The following is a 20,801-nucleotide window of genomic DNA, read 5'->3' as shown; positions in this document are numbered from 1 at the left end:
ATTAAGTGTAAAATCAGATTAGCAGCCCCAAGGATGCTTCTCTGCCCAGCAGATTTAAACCCTCAATAGTTTTCTTTCATACAAAAGCAAATCAGGTGCCATTGCTCCTGATAAACAGATCCCCTGGCCCACTGTGCTGCAGTAAAATATTCCAGGAAATGACCCTGGAAATTTGCCTGGAAGATTTCTTATACAAGGGTAGCTGACTCCGTCCGAGCTGCTGTGCACAGCCTCACCTCTGGCCCTGCCTCCACAGCCATCCTTGGAGACCCTGATTTAATAAACTCTGCAGCTGGCACCAATTTGGAGACCACTGTGCACAGGAGCAAACTGCCCTCACTCCCAAGAGCACATGGCCTTGGATGTCATCACAAGCTGAACTGGCAGTTTCCAGAGAGCTTCCCATTAAACTTTTACATACCAAGGGTCAGAGGTGACGTTGCATTCCATTATCATCCCACTTTCACAAATCAATAGGTAAATGGATCAATATTTGGTTGCTTGAATGTATTTTTTCAGCCTTTCAAAGGACAAAAGTGTGAATTATTTTGCCAGAACAGCATATCTGATTTTTGAAGAGGAGAAATTGGTTTGTATTTTCAACAAGGTATATCTTAAAGTGTACCACATCCAAAAGGCATCCTCCCACCACTGCTCCTTCCACCAAACCAGTCTGACAGGAGAACAGTAAGAACCATGGTCCACATTATCAATGTTTAACTTCTTCCTATAGGACTGCTTGGGCCCTGTATAAAATATAGTTTTCCTATAGTGTTATTAATCTTAGAATCTACATACAGGGGTGTGGTTTTTTTATCTGTAGATACAAGAAAATTCACTTCAAATTTAGGTGAAAATCTTCCTTTCTTTTACTTTACTTGGTACAAATCAAAACTGAAAAAGTCAAGCCTGCACCATTTGGGAGTACAGTGACTTAAAAGCAAGTTGTCTTATTGCTGTAAATGTAACTGAAGCAGCGAGTCTACGTGACAACTAGAACATTAATCACATTCAGAGCTCTGCAAAATGAGGAACATTATAGCTATAAGCAAGGATGCTGCCAGCTCTTATCGTGACAGCAAGGTGCTGGGGAAAATACTAGCCCTTGGCTCTCCCCCTTGCTTTGCACTGAGGAATCTCCTCTGTGTGTGCAATTGCCCATATGCTTCCTCTCCTGCCAAAGGCAAGAGAGAAATCACCTATATATGCTTGCAACATCTTAATGAGCATCATCCTGAAACTGCAATAGGGATCATCTACTCATCTGACATGATTCACAGCATATCAGGGTGCAGTTCAAGGAAGACAGCTATTTGAAGTACAGCCCACATAATTCAGGCTGATTTTTACCTACAGGCAGATAAGCATGGGTCAGTAGATATTTAGAATGTACCACCTCATGCCAGGACTCCATCTGTGTCCTGGCTACATCATCCAGCCACATATTTTAGCATTCAGTAGAGATTAGAAGAGAGGAATAAATAAAATAGTAAACAATGCGTATGTACATCAACAAGACTGGTAAAGGCAGAGCCTCAGCTCCCATTAAGCTTGTAATGAAAAGGGGATGTAGAAGAGCACCACCTAATTCAGCTTTTCTCATAACTGCAGTTTGACCAGAGATAACAGCGATTCTGTGCTTTTAAAGATACCGCAAGCACTCTATAAAGAAATGTCAGAAGGATCAAGTTACACAGAAATTCATTTTAAAAAAAATCACTGTGGTAAAATTTGCTTGTGTCATGAAAAGACACCTAAAAAAAAGTCACTGTGCTTGGAAACAGATCTTTGAACAGCACTGCTGTTGCAAGCAGCCTTTCTCCAAGTCTCAGCACAGGCTGCCACAGCTGTCTGGAGCGCAAGCTCAATTTGGGGTTATGTCAGTTCAAACAAAACATTCAAAGAACCAAACACATGAGATGCAGCAGGAATGGTCATTGTTGGTTTGGGTCTAAGCTACTTGTAAACTTAGAATACTTAAAAAGTGAGAATGTGTATCAGTTGTTAAACAAAACTAAAGGCTCTGCAGTGGTTGTGCTACTCCTAATATAAATTAGGCAAGTATTTCTTCAGACCACAGTTGTTTTATTTGTTGTACCATCACTACAGTACCCTGCAGACTTTATTAGAATGGCTTCAAAGAGAGATGGAACAAAGTGTTGCACTATTATTTCTGTTTATGTAGTTTCAGAAGTGAATGAGCAAGTTGGTTGCAGTTTTGTGCCTGGACCTCAGGGGGTGAGGAGGAGAAAGAAAAACGCTCCTTTGCTCACATGATGGTGTATAAACCACAAACTCAAAACACTTTAACCTAAACTTACAGAAGAGGAGGCAGACTGAAAAATGTTGCTTGTTTCAAGCAAATGTGTGGAGGGGGATGACCTCCGCCCCCTTCCTGCACTTCCAACTGCCAAATCTCTCCTAGCTTCTCCTTAGCTGGTATCACAGCTTTTTTCCATTGCAAATCTGGGAACATCAAGAACAGGGTATGCTGCCCTGAAATAAATGGAATACAAACAGAAGGGGCTCATGTAGTGTTATTCATTTTTACATTTAATGAAAAACTCCATTTGTTCAGTCATAGCTGCTGAAGAATGACAGGCTGCCACAAAACCCAGAACATCCGTCCAGACCGCCACAGAATACACTGGATCACCTCCAAAGGCTCTGCCAGCATGATGCTGACGTGTAAGAAACACTGTTTAAATCTGCACATACATAAAATTTTTGTTTAGCAAAGAACTGCCTATTTCAGGCTTCCAGGTTGTCTTAGTTTAAGCTATTTTCCCAATATTGAACTGTTACTTTTTTTTTCTCCTTTTTTTTTGGCTTTTTTTTTCAGAAAAGACAAAACCAGCAAGAAATTATATGGCAACAGTTGCAAGGTGTGGTTTGCTTAAATTAATGACACGTAGGTGGAAAGATAATTAATTATATTACATTGCAGTCCACTGCAAACAGTAAAAATATCAAAGGTCCCAAAATTCAGTCTGAGTAAGATATATTACCGAAACCCCCACCATTACCTAACAGGCTAAGACATGGCAACAAAATTACCCACCCAATTATTAAAGAAACAGAAATGTTACCAAGAACAGCTCACTAAATATACAGAACTACATTACCCAGGAAGAGTTTATTGCAAAACCAGGAAAGAGACAGCAAACTAGAAGTCTGTCTTCCATTTCAGGTTTGTATCACTTGTTCAAGTTTCAGCCACTCCTGCACACACACACACACACGCACACACACACAGGCAGCCTGCACACAAAGTCACTAACACATTTGAGTTCCCACAGTCTCACAAGAAACCTTAAAACATTTCAGTAAAAAGTTAAAATGAGATCTTTTACCACAAGGACTATAAAATCCCCCCCTCCCCCACTAGCCTTGGATTTCTAAGTTTTGGATTCTAAAAACCATACATAAAAACGAAGGCAGAAAGACCACCTTAAAAATATCAAAGTAAGTTAAAGGAGAGTTAATGCAACTGAAAAAAAACCTGCATCACACACAGTCAGTGCTTTCAATGTTGTTGATAAGCTCTAAGCCCCTAAATGTAGTAGAGCATTCATTGGTTTTGATTAACTTTTAATTCAGAAGTTACATTAAAAAAACAGTTGTAGCAATTCTTTTGAGCTGCTCGTTTCATGAGGAAAAAGTCCCTTTCAAAATTTCAATAAATATGCTGACATGTAAAGTTAGTTGAGGTTGTCATGCAAGACAAGTTACATAACCAAGACCAACTCAATCTTTATAATAAAGGCAACTTGCATTCAAAAATGAACTTTACCCTTACAATTTAATTCAAAGGGTAAACATGAATTAACCCAGCTGTTTACCTGAATTACAAAAGTAACATGATTCAATATGAAAATAAGAAACTGTCTACAAATCTCTGACAGTAATAAATTGCAATATACAATGCATACAGGAGTTATACAGAGCAACAAACTCTTGTACAAAACAAAAATACTTTAATACCTTTAAAATCCAATTATTTCTTTTAAAATCATCATGAAAAAGATTTGAGTCAGAACTCACACCTCAATTAGTCAAGCTTCTGGTAGCTACATTACAGCTATTTAATATACAAAGAGATAAATCTCTTCACCAGTCATTAAAACTGCCTCTTCATTAGAGTTGCACAGGTTTTCTGTCTCATGTTCCCAGATAAAAAGTTTTCTTCAAAATCATGAGAACTGAATTTGTTGAACACCGGAGATCTAGAGAAAGAAAACACAAATTTACATTCAAATGCACCTTTTCTGAAACTGCATGAAGCAGCAGCAGCCGTGAACTGTCATGGTGTTGAAATGGCAGCACAGCCACCACCAAAGGACCAAATAAAATCCATTCTCATCTCTCAGAACAGAGCAGCTGAATCAGTGCTTGAGTTTTAGCAGCAGAAAGGAGAGTAGGGGATGGGATATAGTACCTGTTGATACGATGTTGTGTAGACCATAACATTCTGCTGTTGGCCATCTGTGGTTATTAAGCCTGCTGGCAACTGGTTAGCTGAAAGAAAGAGTATTTTAAGAAAGTTAGGCAGGAGCTGCTGGATATACAGAGCCTTGTGTCTGTCACCATTAAATAATCTTTGTGTTCCACTCCATGGCTACAGAGCCATTCATCTCCTGACAGCTACCATCCCACACTGCATACAGACACACTTGTTACCAAGTGTTATAAGTAAAAAAGTTTCTTCCCATTAAGAAGAAACACTTAAGAAACAAAATTCAACTTAAATTTGCATCAGATAATCTAAAAGTAATACAGCACCTTGTTTTTGCCCTGCACGTGTCTGAAGCAGAACATACCCAGCTGTACGCTGGCAAATGGAGCAGAGCGGCCATCCTGACCACTGAAAAAGCAATCTCCAATATTTGATATCCCAAGAAACCTGGGGAATTCAACTGGCTTTGGTTAGCACTTGAGCATACCCATGTGTGAGGAACTCAATGAAATGGTTATGCTGCTTTATAAAACAGAATCCATCAGGAACTCCATAATATGGAAACCTCATGGAAGGCAGCACAGATGAACAGACAGGCAATGGCAAAAAATAAAAGGCACTGCCAGAGCCTGACGTTACACTGGTTGACTTCAGCATGTCCTCCAGGGTATGCACAAGAGCTCTGAATTTCACACAGGAGAGAGAAGGCTAACAAAACCAGTAAAAAGTACTTCTGAAATACAGAGAGAAGACATGGGGAGCAATGCTATAACATAAACCTTCACAACAACAACATGTACACTGAGCTCTGTGACAGAGTAGGTATGTTACAACTGCTACTTGGCAGCAAAGTAGCAGAACTCTTAAATTGTAAGTTGAGTCACTGTAACGTAACATTTTCCTCTAGGACACAAACAATGGGGCTTTGTTTTCAGTCATTAAGTATAGACAAGATCTATAACCAACAAAAAATTTTGAAAACACAGTATAATCCTTAACAGTTTTCATTTGAAAGCTGACACTTGACGGCTTTGTAATTGGATTTTTGGTTGGTTGGGGGGTTTGTCCCTTTTTTTTTTTAATTTCCTCCTTGGTTGTACAAATTTTCACTTACTTCAGTTGCAAGTTAAGAGATGCATTAAGATCATAGTGAGAGTGACTCTGGCAGGTCTAAAATTTACTGCCCCTCAATCTGCATGTTTCACATCCAACACAGCTTAATGGCAAGACTCTGACCCAGCCCTGATGTGAGGCTAAAACAAATAGCTGAGGGTTGTGCCACAGCAGCACAGCAGTCACTGCTACTGCTGCAGTGAGACCATCATTCTGCACAGATCTATAGCTGGCCCTCTGGAGAGAAATACCTGCAGCATTTGACAGGGTCACCTATTTCACATACATTTTTTTTACCTTCTTCTACTACTGCAACATCTCCTTTGCATCTTGCCAGGACTTAATATTACTTTTAAAGTTGCCCTTTTCAAATCACAGCAAACTGAGGTTTATTTCATAGAGTACTCTGAGGCTCCTAGGCCTGAGATATTTGAACAAGAACTAGGAGTAGCCCTTCAGCCTTCTGAAGCTTAACAGATCACATCAAATCTGGGAGGGGGACAGAGGATCTATAGAGTGAGTTGATTTCTTGATTCTGATTTCTATTTTCTGGTGGACATTGTACTCGGGCTAAGCAGCCCATGAGCATCAGGAGGAGAAACTTTTTGTGAATTTGCCTCTTTGCCCTATAAAACAAGATAGTGGACACAGACATAATGAGAAGTTTCCAACTACATATTCTCCCTCAATTTCTGAACAGCAGTTTAGATGCTTGAAGTGAAAATCAGAATACACACAAATACAAATCAGTATTTACATGAAATAAACCTTTTAGAACAATTTCTATATATTGATTTAACAAACTTCCAAACTGGACAGATTCCAAACAGCTGCAATGTAGAAACCATTAGCAACATACCCAAGGAAAACAAGTAGGGCCCATAGTTGTGATAGCTCTTACTACTTCAGAACAAACAGAACTATTACCTATGAGTGACTACAGATAAGATTTTACTATTTGCATTGCCTAATCTTTAATTATAAAATTAAAAGGGTCATATTAAAAAAATAAAGCTTTCTATAAGTCCACTGCAATATTTAAATTTTGATTCTTAGTTTTGAGCCAGTTTTAGAAGCTTATCTTCCAGGCTGGAAGAGACCTGAAGAATCTGTACCCAAAGTCAAACTGGGAGCAAAGTGTTTCTGATCCTGAATAAGTTGCTTTAGTCCTCAGGCTTTGAATTTTTGCTAGTTCAGCAGTGACTTTAAACAGAATACTGATCAGATACTTGAAAAACTAAATCTTATCAGATCTTATCAGTAGATATGACTAGAGCTGCGCTTCCTAATTCTTCTTGTATCAGCTTCAACATTACCAGCCCCTAACATTTGAAAGCCAAGGTAAAGACTACATGCAAGAATCCAACATCAACAAAACCAGTGCAAATCCCTCCAACTGTCAGGCTTTAATTCACAGTATAAGGAACAAGAACTACAGTGAATGCACGATGCTCCTTGCCCTACACCTTTTCGTTGCCAATCTGTGCATTCTTTCAAACATAAGAAATTCTAAGTATTTTAGAATTATATGAAGATGATGTTCTTCTCTGCCTCATTTCTCAAAGATGAGCTCCTCAAGTCCTCAAGTCACTTTTTTCCCCCAAGTAGAACGAATGTTGCCTAAATGTTGCCTAAATATGTGGCTACTGGGGAAAAAGAAAAAAAAAAGAAAGCGTAGAGAAAAATACTAGCACTAATATATACATTTAAAAATCTTCCACAGTTGATATTAGCTATTACTGGAGTGTTATCATTTACTGCTATATGACTTCTGACAAAAATCCTACTCACTGGTAGGAGTTTATCTCAGCACAGGTTATCCTCCAGATATCTCAAACAAAAATCTCAATGGATTACAGGCGTAACATGTGGCCAGTCCAGGATATAGTCCTCAAGTAAGAATTCTGATATCTAAAGGAAGTGCTGTTTTTATAAAAGCTGTAGTAATAATATAATAAATTAAAAATTATTACTTACTAAATGCTTCCTCTGTGAGCTCCTCACTTAGACCATCTCCAGTTGTAACTGCTCCTGCAATTCCCTTTTCTCCTTTCATTGCCTAGAGAGAAAGATAGCACAAAAAACAACAAAAAAAAAAAAGCTTGAGATTTTTTCAAAGCCCCATGAGCTCTAGCCAACATTTGGAACTTGCAGAAGAGTCACTGTGCAGCAACTGGAGCTTGACATCCAAGACCTGTAAACTCTATTGGATTTGATAACGTGCATACTACAAGTGTCTTTCATCTTAGCCATACTCCTGAAACCAAAACTTGACAAACTAGGCCTGTGTAGTTCCAAGAAAGGCTTTTCACCTTCTGCAGAAAGCCAAAGATCTGCGGCAATCCAAACAGAGCTGTTAAGAGCATTTACAAGAAATCACAGAATCTCAGAACTACCAAGAATGTGCAACATTTGCTTACCAACCACACACAGGCGCCATCATCATACAACTAAGAATTGACATTTAAAACCAAGATATTGAATTTCTCTTCCCACGTCAAGGACTACAGCCAGAAAGGATATCGGCACAGAAAGCCAAGGCCTCCAGTCATCTGCATGCAGTTTTACAAGTATGAAGTTCGATGCTTTATGCTATTCCATAAAAACATCTGAGAAAATAATATGGGCATAAAAAGTATTCTCTGCAAGTGCTTGCTGTGGACTAAATACTCAGTTACAAACCAGAAATATTTCATTGTATATGGTACCCTGAAGACACCCTAGCTGGAATGGAGATTTAAAACTGATGAGCAAAGCTACCTGATTCACCCATCCAATTAAAACCCAATCCAACTACTCTGCTACCACAGCATATATAATCTGCAAAAACAGTCAATTAAGAATGAAAGTAGCATAGACCCACTTCAGACTTCTTCAGTAGTACTGAAACTAGCTAGGCAATACTTGCATTTTTAATTAAAGCACATACAGCACTATCACAGCATGTGCAACTGCTACACAGCACTGGAAAAAGACAGTACGCAGCAGTACTTCAACTTTTAGATTACCCCTCCTGCTTCTCAGTTATCACAGCAAATGACCTTCTGGGAAGGGGAAGCTTTAAGTGCTGTCAGCAAATCAAATATCATTAGCGAGTCTGACCCCATTAATTAAAAAAACCTTAGGTCTACAAAACAGTCTGAAGAGCATACTCATCTATAGCAATGCCAATTTAGACGGGGGAGGTAGAACAGAACAAAAAACCCAAGCAGAAGCAACTTCCTTTTTTCAAAAAGTCTAAATTGCTGAAAGGAAAACACTTTCTGCTAGAGAAGGGATAAATTAAATTGCTTGGATCACATACGTAGCATGCACTAATCCCACTACTTTTGATACTATGTATCAAAGGCAAACAGAGGGACAGGCTAAAAAAAAAAAAATTAAAAAACCCATTGAAGCAGATAGGTTTCCATGTGAATCATTATTCTAGAGTGAGAAAAATGATTTTTCTTTTGCAGATCTGAAGTCCAGACAAACAAAAGGCATTAGGCTACTTCCACAGAGGATGTAGACAAGCACAGTTTTATTGACTGAACCCAAAGAGCAAATCCAACATTCTTAATAGGCACCTTTAAAGAACAGAGCAATTTACTACCACAAATATATTAGATAATTTATTCAGTTGAAAGCTTTAACTACTCTGAATCAGCAAGTCTAATCAAAATGCTTACTTCCTCCTTTTTCTCTTGATATCCTCTGGAAGGCTTTTAAACATAACATTACTCCCTGCCTAGTGGCTGTGAGATACTGTGCAAGTTACCTGTTACATAATTACAATGACACAGAGCTAGAGATAAACACAACTAGGTTAAATAAGTGAGGAAATACCCAAGCATATACCAACCTCTCTGAATTTTTGGAGGTATAACTTCAAAGGTTCGACATAGCTATCAAACCCCAACGTAGACATGGCAAAGAGAATATCCTCTCCATTGATGGTCTTTCTCTTCTCTTGGTGACACCTCTCACTTGCTTCTGATGTTATAAAGCTGATGAATTCACTTACACACTCTTGTACACATTCCTTTGCATCCTTAGCAATCTAGTAAGGAAAAGTATCATAAAATTATTAATTAAGATGCAAGATTTTAAAAACCCACCACAAAAAACTCAAGGAATACACCAGATAATAAAGAAAACATCCCAAAACCTAATGATAATACCCATTTAGGCAACATGTGCGTAGGGAATCACTGGATGTCATCACTGCTCTATGTAAGAACAGCTGCAACGTGACTTTACCTGTTTCACTATTTCAAGCAGCCTGTACAGACAACTGTCAGGATCTCCTGAAGTCCTAACTATGTTCTGTACAAGCTTTTACACACAGAAGCACCTCAGTACTGCTTGCTTTGCTTACCTATGTCTCTTTAAATCTGTTCATTACAATGTCATAGCCCACTTCCATCTTCCTTTTAAGAGACCCAGCAGTTCCAACCGCACTGCAGTATGTTCCCACAAATTCAGCAATGACAAGTATTTTTATCCTGACCAGATTCAGGGACTAGAATATATGCCTAGCAGGAAGCCTTTCTAATGCTTTAATATTCTGGTAAAAATTTTCCAAATGAGAATTCAAATGAAGAAACATATGCCCCTGGCGAGAATGAAATAAGTAAATGTGATTATTGTTTTCAGCTGGACAAAAGTAATTTCCATGACTTAAAATTACAGCAAGCATTACTCATGATTACTTGGGAAGATTTTAATAATTAAGATCCTGATTCTTCACATGAGAAGAACCTTATTTGTATTTAAAAAAAAGATGCAGTAATCATATGCAGAATCTTCACCAGTTCCTCTGATATTTTCAGACACATAGGGCGAGATTTTCAGAAGTCACCAGCCAGCAGCTTCCCTTGCAGTTTTTCACAAAAAAACAGCCTGACTTTTCAAGATAGCTCTACATCCCATATGCTAAATTCTTGAGAAAAATCTCATCTTGATCACTAAAAATTTATGACAATATGGACTAGGGTAGAGTTTTTCACAGCAAAGTTATAAATGTAACACCCAGATCTCCAGAAAGCCCTGAACACTATGAAAGTACAAGCAGATGCAAGTAAATTATGTCTTCCTTCTATTTAGAATGATCCCCAAAAAAACCACCCCAGTTTTAGCTAGGCTGGAATTGGAATACAATAGAGAAACAGCAAGCAATAGGAGCCCTGCAAAGGTTTAAGATAAACAGGTAGAACAATCAAATAATTATACAACCACCAGCTCGGCAGAATGAATTAAAAAGTCTATTCTTACAAGTAAGAAATAAAAACAGAGTTTCGATATCTGACTTTATCTGCTACATGGTATAAGGTAGACTTCCTAGGTCACTTTGGCATGCGAGTATGTAAAAATCAGGGTGATGGAAGGCTAACCATTCTCTTTCCTTCAGGATGAGGATCAGATTTTTATTTCATCCAAAATGGTTCACTTATTCAAAATGTTATGCACCTCAATAAAAGTAGATTAAGTCTCTTGAGAGAACTGTACAGAAAATATTCTTAGTGATACAGGATTGTCACCAAGTCTCATCCTTTACAACAGTTTCAGAAAACATATCTTGGAAAAAGAAAGCTCTTGAAAGCCCTATGAAGAACACTGTTCTGGATGTTCTAATTATAGTGGTTACTCAAAGCTTCCAGAAACCTAACAAAAATGGACTTGGTCTCAATTACCTCCTGCTCCTATTTTTTTTCCTTTTCTTTTATAAGGCTTTTATCCAATAAATCAGCATCACTTGGAAAAATATATTGTTCTACCAGCTCAAGTTCACCGAAAGGAAGGAACAGAATTCATTAACACATTTTCTTTAACAGACAAGGGTATTACCTTTCCTGTTTGGGGTATGGCATTTTTCATTATTCTTGCCACATTTGCAATTGGAAGATATATATCTTGTTCTCTAAAACTCTCTTTTGAGCCATTTGTATCTTCATGATCATTCATGCTGTCCTCTGTGTCTAATGAAATAAAGAAAAGTTAACAGAAATGGTATTTGATAGACAGCAGGCAATAATTAAGTCAGTTTAAAATCTTACACTGAAGGATGAAGTCCTTTGAAAGCACAGTGCATTAACATCATCAAAATAATTAAAAAAATAGATGTAACATCAGGGTACCTTTATAAACATATAATCTTTATCCCATTATGCACAGAAATGTACATGGCTGCTGATCACCAGGCATTCTTAATGTCATGTCAAAATACAAACTGTTTCCTAAGAAGTCAATTTTTTTTGTCATCACCTCAAGATCTCAGTGCCAACACTGAAAAATCCAACCTCCACCCTTCAGAATGCAGAAAAAATGCTTTACACACAGAGGTATTATGAATACAAACAACTGCAAATTCTTAGCTTGAGAAAAGATAGCAGAGAACTATACAAGAATTGAAAAGAAAAAAAAATTATACATATCTACATATATACACACAGGGAAATTTACTACAACATTTCTTACCATCATGAGGCTGTATCACATAGTGACTGCCACCAATGTAATCTCCAGCAATTCCTAACTGAGAAGCATCCGTCGTGGAGCTATCACCATCCATCTACAACCAGAGGAAGGAAACCTTTCAGGTATGATTGTTACACTGTTAAATACAGCTGTTACTGAAAACCAGCACATTAATCAACTTAAAACTGTTAGACCAATTTCTGCAAAGCATAAATACTTTGTCATTTGAGAACAGCATCCCCACCTTTGTTACTGAGCTTTACAGACAGTGGAAATAGTGAAACTGTTTTGTAAGGCTTCCCCAAGAGCTCAGCCAGAGGCACAGGCCGTGCGCAGAACCATTTGGTTCATGCAGCACATATACAGCAACCTTGTGTTCCCAGGAGGGCCTGACCAAAACAGGTCAAGGCATTTGTTTCTCTGAACAACACTCAAAACCTATACCAGGGCCCTGCTCACTGATGCACACAGAGTGCGTCCTTCACTCACCTTTACGCTCCACACGAACAGCTTTGGTCAAGCCCACTGACAAACTTCTTCTAGCCAGACCTCAGGACCAGCTCTACATCTTCCTCCTCCTTGAGGCACCACTCACCCCTGTGTGCCTTCTGAGTTGTTTTCCTTTGCATTCCCTGGTCCTGCCCTGCCTCACTCCTCTGGGCATCCTTCAATGCTCCTCTCTCAATGTTCTGACATAGTGGCCAACAAGAAGACTTCTTGAGGCTTTGGAGATGGGGTCACAGTCCAATAGGTAGTTTGAATGCCAGGAGAAACAGGGATGCCTAAAGAGCCAGTACTGGCTCCTTTTTACTGACAAGCTGCACACACGGGCCCCAGGAAGGCAGAACTCGGCTGGATTCACTCGCTGTCCTACACCAACTGTGCAGGTCCCCGGTGTCTCTGGAGAACAACCTTTGCCCCAAAGGGTCACATGGTCATTGCCAGTGAGACCACACAGCTCACTTATTTCCACAAACATTAGCCTGGAGAGGGAGAGGCAGGAAGAAGCAATGTGGTGTTATTTTTATACCTACCCAGAAATATGAGCATTTAACCTCTCTCTAATCTGCACTTTGCCTGTGGCAACAAGGCTGAGTTTTGCTTTCAAACCTTCAGGCAACGTCCGGTGTCACACTTGGCCACAGATGCACAAGTAACCCGAGCACTGCTCACACTTCAGGCAATACTACAACAGCTGGGTGTAGCCTTAGGAGCTGCTCAAGAGAAAAACCAACCCTTCTACGTCTTCTTTATTGTACAGAGGATTACACACACACAGAGAGACCTTTTTAAAGAACTACTGGTCCCTTTTGATAGGCTTTTGTAAAACAGTTTCACTTCTTACACAGCATCTGTGCCCAAAGGAAAGGTAATGTTTTAGGCATTAGCCTTCTGTGTGCCAACTTTCACATAAATTCACTTTGTCTGCATTTTGCAGATTCTTTGTTGGGAGATTTAACTTTGCTTTTCAATTTTCCAAAGGATCTGCTGTTTGCTTACTCAGCTCACTGTAATGACAATACAAGGATATCATAGTCCTGCACGTCAAGATTACCAAAACTGACATCACACAACATTAAGAGAGTTGTGTCCCTCTCTTCCTTCTGCAATTTGAAACAATTAACATTCTGCAGTCTGGTAAATCCCAAAAGCTACCTCCAAAGTTAAGTTAGGATTTTCTGGCAGTGTTGTTCTCAGTTTCAGCTCTCTGATCCATACCAGAATTTAACACAGGATCTCAATAATCTTTAAGCATCAAGTTTACTCAGCCCCAGTACCATTTTAAATACCTTGATCTTTCTTTCCCCCTCCCTTTTTAGTCTCCTATGAAACATATCTTCTAAAATATTTCCTTCCTTTATGATTGCAGTATTCTTCAAATTTCTTCAGTGATGTAATAATTCACTGGTTTCTGCTCACCCCTCCTGCGGGCTATCCCATCTGAACCTTTATTGCCAAGACCCATCAATATCATTTAAGAAACCATCTTGCTTTCATTAGCCCAGCCCACCTTCAAAAGACAATTCCTGCTTGAATCTCTTTTAAACCTCTGCTGCATCTGCAGACAGTTTTGGCCACATTAGACTAATACATCCTCAAGGTACCATCTTTGCTTCTATTCTTTTATGTGTGCACATTTCCACATCTACTTACAGTGTTTATTATTTCACCATTAGTGGGAATTTGTGTGAACGTTTATCAACATTACGAATCTAAAACAGTGATTAGCAAAATTGACAGGAAAAGGCTTGCAACAGAAAAAGGCAGATCTGACTCAGATAAAGAAAACAGGCACTGACAGCTTAATATCAACTGAAATTACTTCTGTCAGTATTACTTTAAGAAAGATTTTTAGCTTCCAGGACAACCTTGGGACAGGAGATTATGGACAGCATAACACCCTTCTGCATAACCAGGCCCTAATCCAGGATCACAGGATAATTCAGGTTGGAAGGGGCCTCGGGAGGTCTCTGTACTTCAATCGCTGCTCAAAGCAGGGTCAGCTCCAAGCTCAGAGGAGATTGCACAGGGCATTATCCATCTTGAAGACCCCCACAGCCAGAGTCTGCCCAGCTGCCCCATGAGCCCCCTCCACAGCCTGTCTGGCCTTACAGTGAGAAAAGGAGCAGTATCCCTGCACACCACTTCAAACCAAGTAAGTTGATGGAAGAACTTCAGCCACATTTGTCATTTAATTCAAATCTAGACCTAGGCATCTGAATATAGCAACTGTAATTAATATACCATCTAGTCACCCTACTAGTATTTCTTTGAGTCTGACGGATGACACAAACATGACCTTGCAGAAAGCTGTGGCCACTGCTATCCTGGTCATCTCATAATCAACACACTTACACACTCATGTACTACAGTTTTAATTTCAGATGTTCAAAACAAGTCAATCACATTATTTGATTGTCAAGCTCAGCACAAGGTCTGTAGTACACACAACAGGGCACAGAAAACGAGAAAACACTGCTCTCAATACACTGTTGCTAATTAATCCCCTTCCTTTAAACAAAGAGGCAAAAAAACCCTCCAAAGCCACAAAATAAACTAAACCTTGTGTCCCCGAAGTTACTCTAGAAAGGCAACAGTCCAATGTAACATACAAACAACACCCTGCCTACACTAACTGCAGTCACTGAGAGACTAAAAGGACAACAGTTCTTATGCTGGTATGTTTAGTAGGAAGAGCTACCACTTTGGATGGAAATAGATGCTAAATTTCATGAACAGGAGCTCTCCTGGGAGATCTAATCCTAAAAGGTCCAGATGGGCAAGAACTCCCCACTCAGATTCTAGCCCCTGGAGTTGTTACAACTTGCTTCAAAAACAAGTACCCGCTTGCAGATTATACATGCCATTTGCATGGCAGTTTCAGCACACAGACACTGCAGTGTCTTTTGATACAAGACCGTTTCCTACCCCTGTGTGGCCACTGAATTGCACGAGGCTTCCAACACCTGGTCTCACAGCACATACTGTGTACACCTGCAAGAAGTACTTACTACATGTTGGACATTATCCTCTGCCTCCAGTACTAGGAAAACACTGAAGCTCCTCCATGCATACACATGGAGTGAATCAAGACTGAGAGCTAAGCATATCAGAAGTGGCATGTCAGACTCTAAAATGACCATGTCACTATCTGATTTTTATCAACAACCAGGAAGAGAAATCAAGGAAGTACAGGACACAAACATCTAGTGCTACACTGCAAAAAAAAAAATCTGAATACAGAGCAGCAGCACAAAGTTTTCTGCTAGTGGTTTTCTGTTCAATTTCGGTTTTTTCATCTTTAATGAAAAAGAATATTACTAGGAATATATAAATTACTTGATGCATGGAAATTAACCTGAGAAATACGTTAAGAGAGAAACACTTCAGACATCAAAGAAAATTCAGTGATAAGATGCAAGTGAATGAACATACAGGTTTAGGCTGACATCTGGTATAAATATTCTGAAGGGTGCTTAAAAAAACATGCTCCTGTCAGCTGCCCACAACTCAGACTGTTCCTATAACATGTCTATACTAAAGTAATAAAACCTCAGTATCTCAAAGTAAATCTTGCATCCTGTTTAATCTTATGAGCTCTCTTAAGAGACCAGTATCTGTGGCTCAACTAAATGATAACCGAAGAAGAATGCAAGCCCAGACCTGTTAGCACTGAGGGGGCGAAGGGACTAAGGCTTAGATTAGTATAAAAGGACAAAAATTTTAAAATTAATCAAAGGAACACGATTTTTATCTTCAGAATAGGGAAGTTATCTGGCAATGATTTGCAAAACTGATCTCTTGAAGGGGAACCAAAGGCCTCTTGTGATTTAAGTACTTCATGTGGTATTTATTCACCCCATCTCCCAAACTGCTACCCTACAAGAGGGACAGCAGAAAATTATATGCAATGAACTGAAGCACTTGACACACATTCCACACAGTTGTTTCTGCCAAAGAAGCAGGGCAGAAATGATAACAAACTGTAGGTAGTAACCACATCAGTCACTGTAGATTAATTTTGCCACACCTTGTCAAAAGATGTAAAGCTCTGAAGCAGTACGTAACAGCAGAGACACAACCTTTTTTTTGAGCTTTCTGCACCCTCATCTGCTAAAAAGAAAAATTTTTCAATTGAAAATACAACTTTAGTTTCCTTTTATTTTTCAATGACTCCTGGGGAACCTAACTCCCCACTGAATTCTCACCTGGCAGTGTCTCCTGCAGTAGGAAATGCCAGCTGGTGAATGCATTCATGAGACATTGCTCCGGCAGACACACAAAAGCATAAAGTTAAAATCCCTTAGCACATGCCTAGAACATAAATACATGCTGTTCTCTCTCTCTCCATCTCAGGCTTCTCTAATCTCTCACAAAGTGTTTTCCCCCACAGCAGAATAACATTAGGAGAAGCAGACTGATCCTTAGAGAACCCCACAGCATCACTAAGGCTCATCAGCATTTCAGCTGTACCGGGTTCCTTCCCTTGGACCACAAACAGGGCATTGTTACCTTTCCACCTTCCCCCTCCTCGTAACAGCCTATCAACTTTACGTCTTATGAGCCCCAATGTCACTGGCCCAAGTCCCCTCCACATGGATCCAGCTATGCTAGAGCACGTGGTGGCTCCTTCCCAGGCTGGCTAACGTCCACAAGCACAGCTCCAATACATATGGGTGGACTAACAACACATGTATTTTCACATCAAGTAGGAGTGGATCAGTGATATGGAGCAAGCAGGAGAAACTGAGTTTCCATGCATTCTCCTTTTTGGCAGTAGAAGAGAGAAGCTGGAGGGGAAAATAAACAAGATGAACAGAGGAACAGAGGCAGTTTTGTTGCTTTTGCATAAGCTGGAAGAGGGCAGCAGTGCTGAACAGACTGCACCTGCACCTCCTTCCTCCTGCAACCTGACTGAAATCCCCATATTACCTTTCAATATTAAGGTTTTGATACTTTTCTAGCAATTTTTGTGAAAAACTAAGCTGTTCTGTTTATTAAATCAGCAATCCATAAATCCTGCCTTTTTCTTTTGTAAGTTTGATAACATTTGTAAGTTGGTTATGTTTTTCCTTCATTGCAGTAGTACCTCAAGTCTGCCAAGAAACTTCTTCCTCTCAAGCAACAGGACAAGCAAGAGTTTCACAGAGCTACTTCAGACCAGATCAGTATTTTCAGCCAAAATCACTGAATTTGCTGACACTTTCTTTTATTCTACTGATGTCATATAGCAGGCATACATATAGTCATGTTTTGCCCTTTTTACAAGCATCCTGCCACTCAAACAGCAATTTCCAAATACTGTGTTTCTCCAAAGTACTATTGCAAAACTCAGTCAAATTCCTTTCTAAGCAAAATTTTAAAGGTAGAGTGACATTAGAGATCTGCATTTGAAAGCACCAAAGGAAGAGCCTTGCAAACCTTTTTAAACGCCGACAAAACAAGGTATCAGACTTTAAAAATTTCAGTGTTTAATGTTACCTATCTTCACAGTATCTTGAACAATCTTTTTTATTCCACTTCTGAATGTTGCCTCCCTTCATGTAGTTATTACCACAAATAAGAGTTAGGCTTTGAACTGCTGTAACTGTCAAATACTGAAGTGTAAAGAGTAATATCCAGTGTTCTTGACTTCTCTCAAATATAATGTCATAGCTGTAAATGCTGGCTGCCAAGGCCATAAATAATCACCCACTCAATGCAGAGCTCAAGCGACTCAGGCAGACCTCATAATGATTCAGACTGAACCATCCTGGGTGTCCTAGACAATTACAGATGGATCCTCCCTTAACATTGTAACTGTCATGCCATAGGCCACATAACCAAAGAGAAAATGAAAGCAATCACTAGCTCATTGTTTAGAAACACTATGCTAATGATTATGTATAAACACCATTTCTCCATTCCTGCAAATCCTGTGAATAATGCCCAAAGTGGCTTCTGCCATTTTGCTTTTTGCTACCATTTTGCCGAAGCTTCTTTTGAGAAAGCTGCAATTAGTTTTTTTTTAATTGACAATAACTTCCATCTGTCAGGATGACAAGCAAAGGTTATTACATGTAACAGAATCCATTCAAAGGCTGAACCCCAAATTTCTATGTTCCTCACTGCCTAGAAATGTTCAGGTCATTGTTATCAATAATTTTGCACTCCCAAAAGCAATTCAAGCACAGTAGGTAGCTTTTACATGACAGTTCTTTGCAGAACAAAATCTTTGTGGTTAAGCCTTGAAGAAATTGGTAAAGCTAGTTGTTGATTTTCTATTGCTGCTGTATTGCAGCAGGACCTACGAAGGGGATAAGCAATGTCATCTTTATAGCTGCAGAAACATTACCAGAACATACCAAATTTTTTTCCAATATGATTGTCTGTGAATAACCCATACAATACTCTTCGGGATCGCCACCTACATAATTTCCAGAGAGACAGAACAGTGGCTGGCACACATAGGTCTGCCCAAAAACACCTGCCGAACACACCCGAGTTGTGTGAATACTGATAATGGCAGGGTCCTGTCTCTCCCCTGCCTGCCACGTGTGTTTCAGGACAAGCGTCGATGCCACCCGGCTGTGTCTGTGCCAGCCGATCGATCCCACTTCCCGATTTCATGCCCTTCAATGATGCAAACGCAGCCAACGCAGGGGCACGGGGGGGAATCTTCCCACCTATACCCACAGCCTCCAAGCCTTCCCGGCACCCGGCTCGCATCTGTTCGATAGGCAACTCGTCTGTCGTGACCCCTTGTTTACAAATCGAACAAGACGAGAGTCCGCAGTTAATCAGCAACTTTATTGTTGGTCACCTTGGATGTGACTCCCGCGCTGGCCGCACCTGCGGGGCCGAGGGGCCGCTCACCCGCACTGCCCGGGCCCCCTGCAGCCAGCCCGGCCTCGTATTCCCGCCCGCACCGCCACCCGGGTACTCGCACCACATCCCGGGGCCTCGCCCTCCGCTCCTTATCCCTGCAAAACGCCGCCAAACCTTCCAGGAAATTTCTGTCCCGACAACGGCGCGGGGGGCACCGGGAGGCGCGGCCGGGCCACTGCCCGGGTCCCGGCCCGGCCCGGGGCCGTGGGCGTGGTGGGGGTCTCGACCCTCGCCCCCGCGGAGAGGGGAGGGGGCTCGGCCGGGCGGACACAAAAGAGCGCGGAGCCCCCTCCGCCCGGCACGGCCGCCGCAAAGCCGCGGGAGCGGCGCCCCCGGGGCACAGCGAGCGCGGCCGGCGGGGACATCGCACACCGCCGTGGCGGGGCCGCGGGAGGCCGCGAGCCCCGGAGCGCCCGCCACCCCTCAGCGGGCCGTGCCGGTGCCGGGCGGCCGCGGCGCAGCCCCGCCTGCTGCCCCCACCCCCGCCTAGGCCGCAAAATGGAGCCGGAGCGGGGGGGTGGGGGGCCCGCGGAGAGAGCGGGACACCGGCGGGGGCAGCGCCCCGCCGCCCCTGCCGACGTCCCCCGCCGCTGCCGCCGCCTCCCTCCGTCCCTGCCCGCCCGCTCCGCTCCTTCCCCGCCCGCCCGCCCCGCTCCGCTCCCGGGCCGCGCGGCCCCCGAGGCTCCGGCCGCACAAAGCGGCGCGCGGCCAGTGCGGGGCCCGGGGCGGCCGCCCCGCACTTCCTGGTGCCCGCGGCGGCGGCGCGGCGGCAGCGCCGGGGCCCGGGGAGGGAGACGGACATTTCATTCGAGCCTGCAGTGGAACCGGTTACCAATCATTGGCCGGAGCCAGGCACAAACCTCCAGTGCGGCCCTGGTTGGCTCCCTCCGCAAATCGGCTGTTTGGTTGGACGGAAAATGGCTGCGAAGGAACCAGTCCCAGCGCGGAGCCCCGCTTCCCGCAGCCGGGCTGCCCTCCCTCCGCGCCGCCTCCCCGGCACTCGCGCCGGCTCTTCCCTCAGCGCGCTCCCTCCCGCCGGGCCGGCCCTGCCCTCCTCCTTTATGGAGACACCCGGCCCGGGGGGCGCCGGACCCGCCTCCCCCGCGGCTGGGCCCGGTACGACCGGTGGCCGGGGCTGCCCGCGGGGTCCGGGCTGACAAGAAGGGCTGTCCCCACCAGAAGGGCTCAGTCCCGCAGGGCTGCTGCTGGTGGTGGTGGTGCTTGTGTAGCACGGTCTCTGACCAGGCGCAGCTCTTCCCTAGGGCCGTGGTATCACGGAATCAAAGAATGGGTCAGGTAAAAAGGGACCACAGTGGGTCTTCTGGTCCAGCCTCCCTGCGCAAGGCAGGGTCATCCCAGAGCACAGTGCACAGGATTGCAGCCAGACGGTTCTGGAATACCTCCA

General features: G+C 42.1%; 1 protein-coding gene across 2 annotated transcripts; it reads right to left on the bottom strand.

The window, feature by feature from the left end:
* Nucleotides 1-2,535: 2,535 nt before the first annotated feature.
* Nucleotides 2,536-20,395, bottom strand: NFYB (nuclear transcription factor Y subunit beta). Of its 2 annotated transcripts, none has more exons than XM_027680449.1 (7): nt 20,257-20,395; nt 12,029-12,122; nt 11,399-11,529; nt 9,414-9,611; nt 7,547-7,628; nt 4,439-4,518; nt 2,536-4,226 (listed from the first exon to the last, which is right to left on the bottom strand). In XM_027680449.1, exons 2-7 carry the CDS (start codon nt 12,120-12,122, stop codon nt 4,194-4,196), a joined length of 618 nt encoding a protein of 205 aa, XP_027536250.1. In that variant the 5' UTR covers nt 20,257-20,395; the 3' UTR covers nt 2,536-4,193. The 2 variants fall into 2 exon arrangements, with proteins under 2 accessions (XP_027536250.1, XP_027536249.1); XM_027680448.1 differs by having other exon boundaries at nt 20,229-20,315.
* Nucleotides 20,396-20,801: the final 406 nt, after the last annotated feature.

This window comes from Neopelma chrysocephalum, unplaced genomic scaffold (genome assembly GCF_003984885.1).
Source record: "Neopelma chrysocephalum unplaced genomic scaffold, ASM398488v2 Primary Assembly neopelma1_59, whole genome shotgun sequence".
In the NCBI taxonomy this organism is placed as follows: domain Eukaryota; kingdom Metazoa; phylum Chordata; class Aves; order Passeriformes; family Pipridae; genus Neopelma; species Neopelma chrysocephalum.
This window is presented reverse-complemented; position numbering and strand designations above follow the sequence as displayed.